Genomic DNA, 19,758 nt, shown 5'->3' with positions numbered 1-19,758 from the left:
AAGGAGAAAAAAACTAGTATTTACTGTATATGCTAAATAAATACTGTATATGTATAAATTGTTGCTCTAGCATTGTAAACACTTGTTTCCTGAAAATGTTTTTATGTGAAATCACATACTCATGAAACATTGTAACTTCTTAAATGTACCCCCATAGCATTTTGAGCACAATTAATTAAAATCCATTTAAACCAAGCATTTACACATCTTTAATTTGTAAATAGTTTTTTTTGTGTACACCAAACTTGTGCATTTTGAAGAGGAAACAAATCGAAGGAAAAAGGATGCTGTATCTTATATACTTTGGCATGTACAACATCTGAACCTTGTAACGGCAACAAACTATTATATAACCACATACCCGGTATTAACAAAATCTTGACATCACCTACATTGGATTGAAAACTTTTCTGGATCCTCACTTTAAATGACAATTAGGTTGATTTACAAAGATTTATGAAACGAGGACTTCTAGTGGCTCAAACATTTGGCAGTTCTCCTTTTATGTGTTCATTTATATTGCTAATTAACAAGAGGACTGGTATTTTTTTTTAATTATACACAGAGAAGATGCCATTGTAAGATGGAAGGATCTTCACCCTCCACATGTGAAACAAGGAGCTGATAACAGACTGCAACATATTGATTGGTCAAATCTAAAACAGGTAAAAATAGTATATGTACGTAATGAAAAAAAGAGAAGAAAATGTCAAATTGCTTAGCTTTCAAATCCAACTTGAGAAACCTGAATATCAACTTAGTGTCCATGTCAACAATTCTGAGTCTACAGCCACTGAATAAGTAGTAACACAAGTGCTACCATGTGCTAAATAATCACTGAACTCACAGCGGTTAAACAAAATCATAAAATGTATACAGAAAATGTCAACTAACCGTACTCCCAATTCTACAGTAACTCACTTAATCGCATAATGGGTTTTCAGAGAGGAAAAAAAAAACCGATTATACTAAACATGACTGCTGAAATGATACTGTTCATAAGTATGACAAACTACACTGGAAAACGTTGAAAGATTGCATCAATTCAGTCAACAGCACTTGTGTCAGTCTGTAATACCAGCAGCTAACTCACTCAAGTCTCAAATGGGCTCATTATTAATAAATGGGTATATGGGCAGATCAGAAATAGAACAATTGTTCTAAGCCACAGATATTGTTGATTGAGATTGATGATTCCATGGGATAAGTATGGACAATTTGAGTTCAAACTAGATCTCTTTCATTATGTTCATAATTTATCTTGTAAAACCAACTGTTGTCAGTCTGACACTCCACTTTTGGTGCGTTTGCCATGTAGTGAAACACCCGAGGACACAGCATGACCATTGCAAGTGGCATCTGACAACTCCTGCCCCTCCTCTAGTTCAGGAAGTGACTCTTCTATCTCCTTCATACGGACCATGGCCTGGTCAAGGGTTGCTGTGGTGACCAGATTGAAGTCGTGCAGATTGACCAGGTGAAGCAGAAAGTTCCGACATAGATTCCTGCGGATAATATATGGCCCGCAGTTCTCCACAAACAGCATGCTCGCCTGACTCATCTGATTATCAGCAATGAATCTGGAGAAAGGAAGATAGCAAGATAAGAACAGCACCGATATTCCACCAGTGTTGGATGTTTTTGTAAGTCTATGTGATCAAGTAGGCCTGGGCAATAAAATGGTATCTGTATTTATTGACAGTACACTATTATAGATAATGACAGAAAAAAATGTTTGATACAGTGAATGATATAGGCGCGTGCTATGAGTGACAAGCAGACAGCAAACACGAACATGCTGAAATGAGTGCTGTGCCTGCCTGCGATGAGGAGATTTTGAATAAAAAAAGAACATTAGTCAAATTTAAAATAAAAAATTTGCATTTGAATGCAAAAGTGGTGCAATCGAACAAATATGACTGCTGCACTCACGTCTCACACAAGAAATGTATAGAAAGCCATGCAAAAGAGTTTAAACTTTTAGAAAATAGAAGATCATTTGTGGAGGTTTATTCCATTTCACTGCATCTCATATGTTCTTAAATGCAAATGCATGACTTGTTTAATCTACATATAAAACACAATAAAGGAGATATGTTTACATTTTATTTTGAGTTTTTTCTATTGCTCTGTTTTAAAAATGTCAATAATTATCAATACCAAATGATACAAAACATCGTTGATACATTTTTTTAGCTATAATGCCCAGCCCTATGATCAAGGTTCTACAAATACAATTAACATAAGGATGAGACAGACAGGTATGAATGCATTTTTACCCATTCTTCATAACGTGAAGATTCCACAACTTCATTACTTCCTTTTCTCCTTCATTCACATCTGTGAATTCTTCAATTTGCTTCAGGCAAAATAAAACATACTACATCATGAAGCATAAACTAAATAGTTTCAGTCAGACTCATAATACATAAAAGAGCATAAACTGTTCAATTCAAATGCAATTAGTGTTGGGCGGTATACTGGTTCATACCGAATACCGGTGTTTATTTTTCTTATGATATGGGTATACTGGTTCATGCCGAATACCGGTGTTTATTTTTCTTATGATATGAATTTTTAAAATACCGAAATACACTGTTTCATGTTTGTCATTTAAACAACGTTCGGAATGCGACACTGTTTGAGAGGGGTCTCTTTTCACTGTTGCACTGTGGCGAGGACACAGCTGTATGTGATAAGCGTGAAAGTTCTGAAACTGAAGGTGTAGAACGTGATGACAGAAGAACATATCCACAATACCCACATTGACCGCCACAAATATCCTCCACCCCCTGCCACCAGCTCCCGCTTCTCACACACGAGCGCGACTTCAGCACTATATTTATCAACTTTCAGACCCTTTTAGCTGCTTTTTTTCCATAGAATATACAAACCGACAAACCTAGCGACTTTTTTGGATAAACCCAAGCTATCGTTCAGTTGGAATATGTCGCCAGTGTTGCCCCACAAGCGCGAGGTCTGACTGTCCCGGCGGAGTGTCGCCTCTCTCTGCGTCTGTTCTGTGCAGTGAGCGGCAGAGAAACCTTGTTTTCAGTTGAAATATATACTATATATACTAAATAATACTCGTCAATAAATGAGTACAAAACAGCATTTCCAAGCACCTCTCACTTACTGACGGTTTGGAATTATAAATATGAGCATAGTTCGTCTATTATGCACGTTTTATTTGTTGTTTTTTTTAGTTTGTTACTAAGACCCAGGCAGTGCGCTGCATGAGACAAAAAAGTAATACACCCAAAACCACCGCATAGCCGCTCTTTAGTGTAGATGCATGTTGATTTTGTAAGACGATGTCGCAGTTATTAATGAGACTGACTCCTGGTTAACGTATTAATGGATCGTGTCTAGTCACTATTAATGTGGAATTTTTCTACAATATTCACTCATCATGACAGTAAAATAGAGCATTCTAAGTCAATCTACTGCAGTATTTCCTCTCTCAATCAGTAGAAAATGTGGTTAACACCCAGTCATGCATGAAAAAAATAAATACCGTCATATACCGTGAAACGGTATAATTTTGAAAAATACCGTGATATACATTTTTGGTCATACTGCCCAGCACTAAATGCAATTATTAATTATTATCTTGTTGGAATCAGTACTTATTTGACCAGTCGACTAACCGTGGTGGTCTTTTCTTTGAGCCACTCTGGATCCCGCTCATCCTCACTGTCCACCTCCATCTCCTGTGGACGGAGGGGCATGCAGCTGTCACTGTGGAAATACAGACGATTATGTCCGCTCACATAAGTACGCTGCTGCTCTGGCTCACCGTCCTCTGACTCTAAAAACTCAGACAGACTTGGCTTGATTCGCTTTGGCCTAAAAGAAAGTGAAGGATTAAGAAAAATCAGTGATTAACAATTCTTGCATCACAACCATATATAGAACAGGAGAATTCTGCATTTATCATGCAGCACACACATGATTTTGTTAATAAAAAGAACACTGTACACTTTTTTGTAAAAATTGTACATTGAGTATGCTTAATATGCCAACAATAAGGTCATGTAAATGCCTAAGCAGTGTTTTATCAAGTAAAACTCATACCCCCGGTTTCACAGACAAGGCTTAAGCCTAGTCCCAGACTAAAATGTAAGTCTGAGCTGTTTCAACTGAAAGAAACTTCCACTGATGTTATGACTGATCTTAATATATAAATCAGTGCCTTTGTTTTGTCTCTACATGCACATAAGTAATGTTTTTTCTAAGGCACATTTATAAAAATGACTTAAATGTCCTAATTGAACTATGGCCTAATCCTGGTTTAAGGCCCGTTCACATCAAGGACAATAACTATAAAGATAACGATTAAAGATATAGTTTTAAAAATCGTTCTCAATATTAAAGAACAGCAGAGTCCACACTACAGCTATAACGATAAAGAAACAGAGAAACGGTATCGTAGGAATCACTTCCAGAGCGATTTTTTCCAGCTGATGAACGATACAAACGTTGACACCCAATCAGAACCCATCCTGCTATCACGAGCTCAAGAATTTAAAGTGGCAAATGAGCACGATGCAATTAAAATAAACAGACGATATCGTTCGCTGGTGTGGACACTAATATCGTCATCTTTATAGTTATCATTCTTGGTGTGAATGGGGCTTTAGTTTAAAACCAGGCCATAATGGTTTAAGCAAAACCCAATTTGAAGACTTTGGACATTACCCAGATTTTTTTCTACATTAAATACTTTACAGGCATTCTGGCAGTTTATTCAATATGCACAACCTTGAATATATTTTGACATCAAAACTGGGGAAATTGTGACAATGCTTTTTTTAGTATGGATAAATCATTTCTAATATAAATGGCAAAATTAATAATAGGAAATTGTGAATTTACATTTAATTCTAGGTTCAAACATAAAACTAAAATATCAAAATGACCCTGTAGTCAATAATAGCATTTTTCCCAAAACACTGAGATCTGTTTCATACCGACAAACAAGTATGTGGGTGACAGCTGTCCTCTTAACAGGGCCATTGCGGCTAAAGGCAAAGCCAGGCTGGCTATGGATGTCTTGCGGATTGCCAACATATGAGCCATCATAGCACTCATTTATGGACACGTCTATCTGAGCACCTTTAGGATGAGGCTGGAAAACAGCATTCAAGAACAATAAGTTATAGGATAACAAACTCACTTGTCATTTTTTCTTAATTGTTCACAGCTTACTGTACTTCTTACACTTTATTTTCTCATTCATGTATCTTGCTTCACACTAGTGCATCAATAACTTTTAATACTGCTTTTGGATATATTTACATACCATATATATTAAAATCTCTATCTATAAACACATATCATCATACCACCCAGCCCTATGTATAACTATATAAGGAATTTTTAACCTAATAAATTGATTCTATTGAACTATTGAAATTAAACAGGCAGAGATTAATGAATGTTCCTACTGTGCTCACCACATAGTTAAAGATGAATCTACTGTGGGAGAGTTTGAGGTGTTTCAGCAGGCTGTAGAGTTTACTGCAGTTGAGCGTGCACCAGGGACAGTGCAAGTCGTCTCTGGCCTCTGTCTGCTGACGAGTATTATTGTTGTACAGAAACTGTGGACAAACAGAAATACCAGCATGTTGCATAAAGTTCTTGAGATTTGATTTTACATTGCAGATGGTTCTCCAGTAAACCTACTGAGTAAATTGTGTTTTCTATTAGGGATGCATCGTTCTGATACGCAGTATCGGTATCGGCTCCGATACTGGCATTTTCTGGGGTATCGGTCTGATCCAAATCCAATATTGTGCGTATACTACTTTGTGTTATTGTTAAGCCTCTCGAAAAGGCACAAAAACATTATAAAGCACCATTAAGTTCACTATATTTTAAGGGTGCTTTCACACCTGACTCATTTAGTTTGATTGAATCGCACTAGAGTTCGTTTTCCCTCTTGGTGCGGTAGAAATCCTCATAGAAATTTGTAATAGTAATGTAATAGCAGTGTGCTGTCTGCTGCATTTTACTCCTGTCTTTGTTTACTTCCGGGAGCACCGTTGGAATTTTCCCGTACGCTCTTTCTAACCAATCGAAAAGCAGTTTAGGGAATGCGTTCAAAGACACATCTAGCCACCAAGTGAAGCGGATGTTGTCACGTGACTGCATTTTGGTTCGTTTCAGCTGGTTCAGACCAGAGCAAACAGTGTGGTGTGAAAAGGAACCAAAATGGCTAAAAATAGCTACAATGTATAATTTTTTGCCTTTGGTCCGGACCAAATGAACCGAACTACGCCATTCCATAATTTCATGTAGGGGTGTGCGATATGACGATTTTTGATCATGGACAATAAAAATGTCTCCACGATCTGCTTTTGAAGAAATATCGTAGCATCATGCAGATTATGTCAAATACAGTTCTGGCGCCTCCGTCTCTATATACTGTACAACACGACATACAGCAGTAGAGTTACTCTGACAGGACACTGTACTTACTCGCGATCGCAAAAGTACATTATTTGCATACAAGCCTTGCTGGTTAAATGTTTAATTCGTGCGCTGGTCTGACGTGCGCTTTTTCTGAGCGCATACACCTGAAGCACGCGCACTAAAAAGCCTGTCTAACAGCGCCTGATTACTCAACTAACTTATCTTTTGCGCTAATACTGTCAAAACACACAAGGTTTACATACAGACTGAGTTGGTTATCTCTAAAATGAAAGTAAATAGTTAAGAGAGAAACGGATGCGTGCCTGTATATTAGATGCGTGCAGCTCTTAAAGAGACAGGACACTAAACATGCTGTCGACTGTCATTAAAGGGATAGTTCACCCTAAAATTTAATTTCTGTCATTATTTACTCACTCACATGTTTCCCAAACCTCTATTAATTTCTTTTGCTGAACCCAAAATAAGATATTTTGAAGAATGAGGGTAAACAAACAGTTGCTGGTCCACATTGAATTTGATAGTAGGAAAGAAAAATCCTATGGAAGTCACTGAGGACCAGCAACTGTTTGGTTTTCCACCTTCTTCAAAATAGCATTTATGTTCAGCAGAAGAAAGAAACTCATTCAGGTTTAAAACAACTTTTGAGTAAATGATAGTATAAAAATAAAATATTATGACAGAATTGACAGACAGATGACAATATTTATTTTTGGGGGAACTATTCATTTAACATTAACAAAACGCAAAGAGAAAAATCACTCCCTATTCTTGACTGAAAAACTTTAATACATTTGCTTTAGGAATCAGTCTATGTAGTGTTTTATTTTTATATTTGTTCATTCAATTTCATTGAATGCTCCTGCTACACCTATTGTACCTGAAAATAAAGCACTGTTTGTTTTATTTGTATATTATGTGTATTTGTAATGTGTATCTTTGTTCTTATTTTTTAATAAGAAAGATAAAATAATGACAAAGATTTTTATCTTCGCCCACTTTGGCCTAAATATCTGCCATGTCTTTTTTTTTTTTTTTTTTTCTAGTTTCTAGTTTGGCTGTAATGCTTGTAAAACCCAAATAGTAAAACCAACATGACAAAGAATCATGAGAAAATCGTGAATCGTAATATTTAAAAAAAAAAAAATAAATAAATCGTGATATTTTTTCCATATCGCCCACCCCTAATTTAATGTGAAGTACAGATGAATATTTAAGTCAAGTTCACGTAAACTCTTCTCCCCGCTGCATTCAGCATTCAAACTGCGTGTCGCGTACGGTTACTACAGTCAAAACGATAGGGGGGGAAAACGATTCACTTAACTATCGCCATTCTTTTTAAAACTATTTAAAAATCGATTGGTTTACCTCAGAATCGATTTTTATTAAAAAAAATTATTTTTCCTATGAGGTGGTGGAGAGAAGTCAGCACTTTGTAATTCTAACAAAGGGCGAAATGTATCGGTGTGTGTTCGACTTGGAGCAACACCACGCAGACGATCAGCGTATGACATCAAAGTACTGCGAGAGCGATTCGAAAGCATGTGGAGCCGTCATTATATATAGATCGGAGGGAGCCGTCTTCTGCTCTCTGTAGCTCTCGCGGTGCTTTGATGTCATACAACGATCGTTTTGCGTGCGCAGTGCCGCTGCATTAGATGACGTCATATACGTTTAAAGCCGGCGCGAGAAAGCAAAACCATGACGGAGGCAGAGGATCAAACCTCTTCCAGAATTCTTTCTGCACCTTCACGTTTTGAATCCCAACTGCCGGAAAACATGACTAAACATGACTAAAACGGTATACAAAGTAACATAGCACTTTATTTTATTTCAAAAAGTATTTTTTCTGCTCATTTTGTTGAACATTTGACTATTATATTCATGTGCAAGTTCAGGGTTTTGGTACTTTAAAGTTTCATGGTTCAAGGTACTTTAAATATACACTGTGTATGTGTATGCTCCTGAAATAAAAAAAGAAAAAAAAGTTTAGAAAGATGTGATGCATTGTTTTTGTTAATATGACTCATCATATACAGTCTCTTTTAAGGGTATAATAAACTATTTTCCATTGTCTAGTCTTTAATAATAAAACAAAAATCACAATAAATTGTAATATTGAATCGCAATAGTGACTGCTAAGATGTGTTTTTTTTTTTTTTATTGTGACAGTCTGTATATTAAAGGTGCCATAGAATGAAAAACTGTCTTTACCCTGGCATATTTAAATAATAACAGTTCTGTACATGGAAATGACATACAGTGAGCCTCAAACACCATAGTTTCCTCCTTCATATGTAAATCTCGTGATTAAAAAAGACCACTGAAAAACAGGCGAATCAGAACATAACACCGACTGTGACGCAACAGTCGGGATCACTACACCCCCAACATTTGCATAAACCCGCCCTTGTTCTAAGCCGGCCGAACCATCAGAAGCTCTGCAGGTATTGTAAATAAACAAGCGCGGACAACAGCGAAAATAACAAAATAAATTTTATGTTCCAGGCCGTGCAGGGGGTGTGAAGTGCAGGGATGGGTTGGTGTCTGTATTCAGAAAGGCACAGAAAGCAAATAACGCGAGCCACTAAAGGGACATGGTTAGCTCCTTGCTAGCGGTAGCCTGTGACAGTACATAAGATTTCACTCTCAGTAAGGAGAGATGAGGATGATGGCGAATGACTTACTTGATCCTGAGCACCACTGACAAGCATCTGATCTTGTGAAATGTGTGGTAAGTACTGTTGCTCCATAATGTAAACATAGTTTGTGTGATCGCGTCTCTTGAAAGTGAAACTATAACGCGATCGATGGATCGTTCAAAAGCAGTTTCAATGCCTCGCATATTAATAACGGCTCCCTGATGCCCGCGTTTTATAATACAGTATAATTACCCGACGATATAACTGCGAGAGAAAGTATTTAAATATATATTTTCCTCCCTGTGCTTCCTTCTTGCTGATGAGCCGTACTGTGAAACAGCCAATCAGAGCAGAGCTCAACATTGAGCAGCACTGTGAAACAGCCAATCAGAGCAGAGCTCATTATTATTCATGACCCTGCCAAATAAGCCAATAACAGGCCGTTTCATTCTAGGGAGAAATCCTAGGGTTGTAAATGGACATGTAAAATCGTTTCTGGAGATTTTTTGCCCTTACCTAAGCCACATACCTTCTGTGTAGATATCAGAGAACAATTTAAAATACTGTATCAATGCATTCTATGGCACCTTTAAGTGCATCATCATTCAACTTTTTCCCATGATCTAGAGTTAAAAAACTAAAACCGCAAAACATAGCAATATCGAATCGCAATACTTGTAGAATCTGAATTCTTAAAAAAAAAAATAATAAAAAATAATTAATTTGCAATACATATCGTATCAGCACCCAAGTATCGTGATAGTATCGAATCAGGAGGTAGGTGTATCGTCCCATCCCTTCAAAACGATGACTGAGACACAACAACTGAGATTTAAAACTGTTAAAAGAAAAGGCTCAATAAAATATCGCACAGATACACTACGCATCAATATCTCTTCCCTTTTTTATGCACAGAATTGCACGCTGTGACTCCGTGTTGCTTCAAGCGCATCATTCTGCACACGGGATGCACATAAGCACTTTGTGCCGCTCTGTATTGGAGCCATACCCTTTCGTATTCTACTTTTGTGCAAATAGAACTTGATCTGGAATGTCACCGTTTCTGTCACTGCAACTTCCCGATCAGATGAACACACACACAATTTAAATCGTCTGCCTGAAGAAAAAATGTATTTAAAAAAAAATAAAAAATTTAGTTAATATTTGCATCATTTATAATTTATTTTATCCACCCGCAAATAATCAGAATGCTTTTTTTATTACCCGACCCGCGAATTATCCACAGCAGCCGTTTCTATTTCTTTTTTCCCCTTCAGTCTTATATTGGACAGTATTAAACCTTATGAGTTACATCAGACTTCTCCATGTTGGAGTTTAAATGTTTCTATTTATTTTGTCCTCTCTCTAACATTGGACAATGTTAATTGTTAAATTAAACCGGAGTTGCATCAAACTACACCAATTAGTTCTTTTAGGAGTATTTTTATTTATTTATTTTTTATTAATTTTATCCTGCTCAGACTTGTATTGGACAATGTTACATCAGACTTAATTTTAGCAGGTTAAATGTTTATTTTAGTATTATTACATATGTTATATAAAGCTTGAAGCATCAGAATCGGCCGATCACCATGACAAGAAATCTGTACTCAGTATCTGCTGCAAAAATCCTGATCGGAGCATCCCTATTGTATGTATGTATGTGTATATATATATATATATATATAAAAAAGGGGTGTAATGGTTCACAAAATTGACGGTTCGGTATAACAGTGGTGTCACGGTTCAGTACGGGGGTAATTGCTTATGTCGCAATGTTGGAAATATTTCTGTTTTAAACCATGAAGGCGAGCCAATGGATAACACACAAGGAACGTGCAAACTTTACGCAAGAGTTATGCCGGTGAACGTTTTAATCTCAGTCGATTCAATATGCTGAAAGTTAATGTAAAAACGGAATGACGGAGTAATAATGGAGCTTTTGACATCTGACGCATATTTTCTCAGAGACGACGACAGACAAATCTACTTAACATATGCTGATAACGGTATATAGCTAACTGTTTTCATTTATTCCCTTAATATTTCTAATATTACATAGTGAAAAAAAATGAGAACCAGCATACAGTATTTCATGTTAAACAGGTTGTTTTTGAAAGTTGGTGCTTGAAATAAAAGCTATTATTATAGTAACTTCAATAATAATAATAGGCCTAATAAAAATAAGAATGTAATAGGCCTACATTAATTGGAAACGCCAAATATCTTAATATTGCCAACAATTGATACAAGATCATCGTTTTTCAACACAAACCCGCAAGGGGAGGTTATCATGGGGCCTTTCGCAGCGCGTGCCTGTCCGCTAACGTTACGCCACTGGAAGACAGCACTTTGCCTGTTACGTTGTTTGGGTTGTCTTGTTGAGCGCAGTGGCACTGGGAACATTATATTTCACACACTTTAAGCTCTTTTATTTTCCAGATGTAATAGGATTAGTCCAAAGAATCGAATCGTTCTGTTTGAAATGCATAACGAACCGAAAGCCTCGTACCAAACGGTTCAATATCAGAATCAGAATCAGAATGAGCTTTATTGGCCAAGAATGTTTACACATACAAGGAATTTGTTATAGTGACAGAAGCTCCACAGTGCAACAGAAAGACAGTAACAGGACAGGACACAGGTAATGAAACAAAATAACAGGAAATAGCCAATAACCAATGTACAAAGCAGCAAAAAAAATAAAAACAAATACACAATATATAATATATAATATAGGCGACTATGTATGTACAGGTCAAGTATGTGCAAATTAGAAATGAGAAAATTAAATAAAATAAGTGAGTGTGGTGAATGGATAATGTATTAGTTGTGTGTTCCACGTTTATTTATTGAGTGTTCATGAGATGTATTGACTGAGGGAAGAAACTGTTCCTGTGTCTGGTCGTTCTGGTGCTCAGAGCTCTGTAGCGTCGACCAGCTGGTAAAAGTTCAAAGAGGTTGTGTGCTGGATGTGAGGGGTCCAGAGTGATTTTACCAGCCTTTTTGCTCACTCTGGATAAGTACAGTTCTTGGAGAGTGGGGAGGGTTGTGTATCATTACACTCCTAATATATAGGCTACTTGTTTTTATTGAATGTATTTTACAACAATACAAAGAGCATTGTGTAACATTTTACCAGATTTAGTCCTACACTTACTTACTTTTATTTGTTCCCCACTAAATAATGTTTCACTAAATGTTTAGTTTAATGTTTTTATAAATTATTGTGCACCCATGATTTTTCTAGAATAACTTTTGCTGCTGAATTATCCATTAACCTAGTTTATAATAGTATTTTTGTCAGATTGTGATTATATATTTTTTCATTTGTTATTTTTCATTAAAATTAAGTTGTCTATAATTAGAGTTATGATCAGGTCAACACACAGAAGCATAGAAATTCTACATTGATTTAAAAGAAAAAGTGCGCTGATAGGAATCAGCCGATACAAATTTTTGGGATCGGATCAGATCGGTTCTGAAAAATGGTATCATTGCATCCCTATTTTCTATGAAGTAATATAGTGCAATATACATAAATGTACTATAATAAAGAGTTCATAATTCCTACCTGATAAAAGATGCGTAGTTTTTGTCTGGGTTCACAGGGGGACTGCTCTCTCCTGGTCTGCATGCTGGTGCTTACTGAATCCTTCGCCACTGAGAGAATAAATTGTTAAACACCTATATTCACCTTTACAGGTCCATCACAAACAAAACGCTTTGATCAGATATTACGGAACAGGAAACCTCACAAAAACTAAACAGACCATATCTGATAACAAACTTAAACTAGACCAGATGCAAGTTTGCTTCCTTACCAACATGTGCAGTTCGGAGAGTGCTGGGTCTGCTCTCTGTGGTGCTGGTGTCAGAACTGCGGGTGGAGAGAGGTTTGGCCACAGGGGCCATTGAAGGGTCACTGGGGTCAACTGTCCAGCGAAGGGTGAATTGCAAAGTAGGTCCCTGAGAGAAGGTCTCAAACGGGGGCAGCCTCTTCAAAATACAAGAATCAACAGTTACAATCTACAACTGTGACTGAATGAAATCATACATCTACTACAATTTGGGAAATAAAGCTTTATTTCTGAAAGCTAGATTTTTTTTTCATAAGAACATATAACTAGATTTGACTGCCAAGCAACACCCCACTGGTTTTGTTTAGAACTTTAAATGCTCAACAGGAAAGCTAGCAGCGTACTTTCTCCAGACATACCAACCTTTCCATCCAGTATGGTCTCCCATGTGGCCCTCTTCTTGCTGACTGGACAGTCTTCAATCTGTTGCATGGAAACCTCATACTCTCCATCCAGCAGCTGCAGCCGTCTGAAGGACAATCATTATAGAGCTATACTGTGCAGTTTTTCCATCACACAAGAATTTTTCTGTCAGTTCTACGTAAATTGAAGCCTTTTGAAAACACTGCTAGTACTAACCGGTTTTTATCAAAAACAGTCATCTGAGCAACAAATGTTTCTGGGATCTCTCCGTCACCTCTGTGGGATGCGTTTCTCTTCTTTCTGGATGGGAGTTCCTCTTTTACATCTACAAATAAAAGCATCAGGACTGTTTTGTTCCATCTAGCATTTGTGAGGCTGAGGCTACAATAACTGCAGAAGGCAGTGCTCAATTAACTGTATTGACTATTTGAAAATGTAGGGTGCTGACTTTAATTGTTCTTCACATCATCATGGATAGACGACAGAAAAGGTTCGATTTCAGTCAGTCACTCACCATCAGATTTTCTGAAAAAACATGATACTACTTAAACTGTCATCCATCTGATATATGGATATTAAAGGGCTAGTTCACCCCAAAATTAAAATGCTGTCTTCGCTTTATCACCCACGTTGTTCCAACCTGTATGATGTTCTTTACTCTGTAGAACACAACATTTAAAAGAACCGTTTTTGTGCTCATAATCAAAGTCAGTGGGTTCCAAAGAACGCTGGACCCCACTGACTTTCATTGTATGAACCAAAATTGTATTTTCTGTTCCAAAGAAGAAAGTCATATAGGTTTGAAAAAACATGAGAATGAGTAAATGATACCATTTTCATTTCTGAGTGAACTCTCTTTACCCTAACACTCTAAACCCATGAACCAAACGAGGATAAAGTCTGCAGAGCCTTTACACAGCATTCAACACTTTTTTTTTTTTTTTTTCCAGATGTCACAGGTGTACATGCACTGCCACTCACCAATATTCTCATCTGCCTCACAGTTGATGAAACCGTTGGGGTCTCTTTTGCCTGTACGAGACACCCTGAAGAGAAGAGAATAGGATTTGACCATGTGACTGTTACTTGGCTCAAACTCATTGCTGGACACCAGCAGGGAAGGGAAGGCACCAGACTTGGTTTGGCTGAGATCCGGGTTCAAAGGCACCTGCTTTTTCCCCGTAGGCACTTGCTTTATAGGGCAGCTGACATCCTAAGGGAGCAAAATGACCATCATAACAAAAAGAATGAGATCTGAATGAGTGGCATACTTTAATTGTTTATTCACTTATTTGTTTTAAGGGATAGCTCACACAAACATGAACATTTACTTACCCATAATTCCCTCCAAACCCAAAAAAACACATTCATATAAAATAACATGAAAGAGAAGCTCACCTTACGCTTTTTGTGACAGACTTTGACAAGTAGCACCTCAAGTGAAACTGAGTTTTGATCATTTTCTGAGTTTTGACATGGCTTATCTGGTTAAAGAACAAAATTATATCAGAATCCTAAAATGATGGTTGTACATTAATATGATAATTCAGACTCACCATTTTTGTGAAAAAATCCAGTGAATGTCAGTTGCAGATGTGAAGTCAAACTGAAATCACAAATGAAGCATAACTAAAAATCACCATTTGGAACCAAATGATCCTATCACATTTTCCTGTAACACCAATGAAAATCACTCAGTCACTCTGAAACACCATCAATCTATACAAACAGCCGACCAATACCATCTCTACATAGCAATTCAATAGACTACACAACTTTTGGCCACATTTTTATCCCACTTTGCTGACTGGAAGAGTCAACACTAGTTGCCAAAAATCAGAACCACTTTGGAAATTTTGGGCAGTTGGATTGCAAAGAAAGTTGTATAATATATGATAGGCACAGACTTTTTTAGCTTTAGACTATGACTTAATTCAGTCGGAGGATCTCAGACATGTTAACATTTGGAGCTGATTTTATGACAATATTGTTTTTATTTGTTTTGTCTCTCCTAGTAACAAGGCGTATATTTCTGCATCAGTTTGTTGTGTCTGTTAAGTGTATGATTTTCATACACTCTGAAATAATTTACAAAGTCAGCAAGCCTATGATGCCTATTGTTAAGATGTTAAAAGTTGTGTAGTGTATTCCAACCTTTAGGCTCATATCTGTGTAAGACAACAGCATGAAAAACATCTGTAGAAAAACAGTACCTCTGAGACTCAGGCTCCCCTTTCATTCTCTCCACATTGGACAGCAAATCATCCACTTTAAATGTTCTCCTGAAGAAAAAGGCCAGTTTATTCAATAAAAATGCTGAAAGCAAAGCAAAGCCGTAGGGCTGCAAAACCATTGGTTGCATTCAAAATAAAAGTTTATGTTTACATACTATTATGTGTGTGTGTGTGTACTGTGTATATTTATTACGTACATCTGAATGAGTTATACTGCAGGTTTGAAAAAACACCTTTCACTGCAGATCAGTGAAGAGGAATTGCGCCAGGTCTTCAGAAAGAACAAGAGAAGTGAGACACCAGGCCCAGACGCTGTGACACCAGCCTGTCTGAAATCCTGTGCTGACCAGCTGGCCCCCATCTTAACACAGATCTTCAATAGATCACTGGAGCTGTGTGAAGTCCCCTCATGCTTCAAACGCTCCACCATCATCCCCATCCCAAAGAAAACCAAGATAACAGGACTTAATGACTACAGACCTGTGGCTCTAACATTTGTGGTCATGAAGTCATTGTACCATTACTGGACCCCCTGCAGTTTACCTACAGAGCAAACAGGTCAGTGGATGATGCAGTCAACATGGGACTGCATTACATCCTGCAACATCTGGACAGACCAGGGACTTATGTGAGGATCCTGTTTGTGGACGTCCGCTCAGCCATTAACACTATCATTCCAAACCTCCTCCTGCCCAAACTTACTCAGCACTCTGTCCCCACCTCTGTCTGTCAGTGGATCACCAGCTTCCTGACAGGCAGCAGCTAGTGAGGCTAGGAAAATACACATCCAACACCCGCACCATCAGCACTGGAGCTCCTCAGGGCTGTGTTCTCTCCCCACTCTTCTCCCTGTACACCAACAACTGCACATCTAAAGACCCCTCTATCAAGCTCCTGAAGTTTGCAGATGACACCACACTGATCGGCCTCATCCAGGACGGTGACAAGTCTGCCAACAGACAGGAGGTTAAGGAGCTGGCTGTCTAGTGCAGTCTTAACAACCTGGAGCTCAACACGCTCAAAACAGTGGAGATGATCGTGGACTTCAGGAGAAACCCCCCTGCTCTACCCCCACTCACCATCATGAACAGCCCTGTACCGACAGTGGAGTCATTCAGATTCCTGGGCAGCACCATCTCTCATCTCTCAATCCCTCTTTGAACTGTTACCGTCTGGTCGACGCTACATAGCTCTGAGCACCAGAACGGCCAGGCACAGGAACAGTTTCTTCCCTCAGGCAATCCATCTCATGAACATTTGAACTCTTAACATTAAACATGAAACACACAACACTATCATACTTTTTATTTAACCCACATACTTATTACATTTCAAATTTGCACCTAACATACTAAATTATATATTTTGTATATTGTGTTTGTGCTACTTTGCACATTGTCCATGTTGTATATTTGTACATTATTTTTATTATCTGTGTCCTGTCCTGTAGCTGTCATTCTGTCGCACTGTGGAGCTTGTCACCAAAACAAATTCCTCATATGTGCAAACATATCTGGCAATAAAGCTAATTCTGATTCTGATATATAAATACACACACGTATATGTATACATTTTAAAAAATAATTGCATGTATATACATTTATACTTGATATATTTATATATAAGTTATATACATTCAAGAAATCATATCACCAGGTCAAGAAATTATGATCATATTACCCCAATTTTACAGTCTCTGCACTGGCTACCTATTCAGTTCCGTATCATTTACAAAATATTATTACTTGCCTATAAGACCCTAAATGGTTTAGCTCCTGTGTACCTAACTCGTCTTCTACCACGCTACAATCCAACCCGCTCCCTAAGGTCGCAGAACTCTGGACTTTTGGTAGTACCTTGGATAGCAAAGTCCACTAAAGGAGGTAGAGCTTTTTCACATTTGGCTCCCAAACTCTGGAATAGCCTTCCTGATAACGTTCGGGGTTCAGACACACTCTATCTGTTTAAATCTAGATTAAATACACATCTCTTTAGCCAAGCATTCACATAATGCATCTTATAATCTTGTACTGCAGTTATATCTGATCAAATGTACATTATTATTATTCTTTAGCTTGGGTTGAACAAATCATGTTTGCTTAGATGGAACAGCAGCTACGCTAATTATGTCTCTATTTGTTTCTCTGTTTCTGCCATTAACATCCCGAGGTAACTAGGAATTACAGAAGCTTCAGTCTGGATCCAACCCTTAAATGATCTGAGATGACCGAACACCTGAGAAAAGATAATGCCAACCCCTCAGAGGACCTCAGAGGATGCCAATGCTCAGACAACATACAGAATTGCCAAAGTTAAATATATTAAGGTTCTGCAATATATAAATATATTGTGGAAACAATTTCCTGTAGAGCTGCTTTGCAACGATTTTGTATCGTAAAAAGCGCTATACAAATAAACTTAAAACTTGATCATATTTTTCCTTAATATATGCATGCATGTGTGTATACTTATAGATACATAATAAATATACACAGTACACACACATATAGTATGGAAACAAAACTGTATTTTGAATGCAATTAATAATTCTACAGCCCTACAAAGCAGATTTTCAGATAATTATTAGAACATAGAGAAGACCTACCTTTTGGCATTTGTTCGTGAGTTTCTATGAGACATAAAGGTGAGGGTCCTATGAAGTAATATCGGCTGTGAAAGAGCAGGAAAAATAAATAAAACCAAGTACAAACAGACCTGACGTTAACAATAATTCAGCGTTAAGCCTTATGATTAATCTATAAAGGTATACATACAGCTATTAGGTTCCTTGTTCGTAGGAATCTGTATATTTGAGTAGGCTCTGAAGAGAAAATGCAGAAGTATTAATAAAAACATACTATTTTAAAGTTTCAAAGTGAAAACAACTTCTGTCAATAAACTAGAGGGTTTTAAGTAACTGTCTGCAAAATTAGTTATTACTTAGTAATAAAAAACAGCATCACGTTAAAAAACAGCCACAAGACATTACAAAAGTACCAAGGACTCCACATATCTAATGGCAGTAACTTAATAGCAGACCAGAGAACAGATGTGAGTGTTAATATATTTTCCCAAAGGCCAAAAGATACAGATAATAGTTTTACTATGGTGTGTTGAATTAAGACAGATAATAACTTAGACTCACTTTCAAAGGCCTGTAGGAAGAGCTCATGGTCGGCCTGCAGCTGCTCCATTTTGGGCTTCTTTATGGAGCTCACGCCAGAGGATGGGTATACAGCACCATTGGCTTTACAGTTCATCACCTGAGCCGAGTATTTCTGAGGAGCCATCATAAACTAACAACTACCCAAAACTTCACACCAAATAAATATCTGCACATTAATGACCTCGCTCCTTTAAACAGCCCTCTACCATCACCTAAACATCAGATATTGGTGGTCACCAGTCTCTGTGACTAGTACATGTTTTAATATGACTCATATGAATGATTCACATGAGTTGTAAATATGTTCTTGATGTGTGTCCTCAGTCTGGTCACTGATCCTCAACAGATGAAAATTAGCAGTTAGTTTGCGGTCCTTCACAGCGACGAAAACACAGTTAAACCGCATCGGGTTATCCATCCATACAGGCAGCCGTTCACGTACCGGATTAAATAAACGACTTTGTTCATAAATATCTGTTATTTGCGACCGAAATTGCGTTTACTTTAGATGGGAAAATCCTACCAAGTGATGGATATCGGTAGTACTGTTTTGCCCGAGCCCTTGAGGAAAGTGCGGTGAGAACCCGCCCATGACAATGTGGCAGCCAATCGGAGACGTCGTCTGGTGACATCGAGGTTTTCTATTGGCTGAACTCACCTTGATAGACGCGAGACTAAGATTGGTAGAGGAGACAAATTGCCGCCAAGAATGTTTTGGTTCTGGGAAATAACACATATCGGGAGCTCCGTTTAGTTACTTATCTCATGTAAATTATCATTTCAAATAAAAATTCAAATGAAAATATGCACCGAAATAATATTTGTGTGGTCTACATTTCAAACGAATGATAGAGTGAAAACTGTTGAAAACCGTTGGCCCTCGCCATTCCACAAAGTTTCGCAATTCAGGAAAACTTGTCTAAGTATTAATGCTCTAAATTATGATATTTAGCTAATTTAAAGAGGTTTAGACTATAGCAATGAATACCGAGGATCCATCAATCGAGTGCTGAACTCCGTCGGAGATTTTTTCTGATGAGCAACCGGATGTAGAGTAC

General features: G+C 37.6%; 1 protein-coding gene across 1 annotated transcript; it reads right to left on the bottom strand.

The window, feature by feature from the left end:
• Window positions 1–187: 187 nt before the first annotated feature.
• Window positions 188–19,756, bottom strand: LOC306878734 (polycomb protein suz12-B). Its single transcript, XM_079431243.1, has 16 exons — window positions 18,680–19,756; window positions 18,309–18,355; window positions 18,140–18,204; window positions 15,514–15,582; window positions 14,857–14,906; window positions 14,699–14,784; window positions 14,282–14,513; window positions 13,517–13,625; window positions 13,301–13,406; window positions 12,902–13,076; window positions 12,652–12,740; window positions 5,460–5,603; window positions 4,974–5,131; window positions 3,651–3,849; window positions 2,280–2,359; window positions 188–1,580 (listed from the first exon to the last, which is right to left on the bottom strand). The coding sequence occupies exons 1-16, from the start codon at window positions 18,825–18,827 to the stop codon at window positions 1,280–1,282; spliced, it is 2,058 nt and encodes a 685-aa protein (XP_079287369.1). The 5' UTR covers window positions 18,828–19,756; the 3' UTR covers window positions 188–1,279.
• Between the last annotated feature and the right edge of the window lie 2 nt (window positions 19,757–19,758).

The sequence above is a fragment of the Barbus barbus genome, assembly GCF_936440315.1.
Source record: "Barbus barbus genome assembly, chromosome: 13".
NCBI classification, from domain to species: Eukaryota; Metazoa; Chordata; class Actinopteri; order Cypriniformes; family Cyprinidae; genus Barbus; species Barbus barbus.
Note: the sequence above shows the minus strand (reverse complement) of the source record. Positions and strands in the feature narration are given on the sequence as shown.

What these genes read in the sequence shown, in the direction of transcription:
- LOC306878734 (XM_079431243.1), bottom strand. Translation starts at nt 18,827, where the DNA reads ATGATGGCTCCTCAGAAATACTCGGCTCAGGTGATGAACTGTAAAGCC. An exon ending in GGGGAGCCTGAGTCTCAGAG is followed by an intron (nt 14,907 to 15,513) that starts GTACTGTTTTTC and finishes TTGTGATTTCAG; the next exon opens with TTTGACTTCACATCTGCAAC. An exon ending in AACTACGCATCTTTTATCAG is followed by an intron (nt 5,604 to 12,651) that starts GTAGGAATTATG and finishes GTTTGTCCACAG; the next exon opens with TTTCTGTACAACAATAATAC.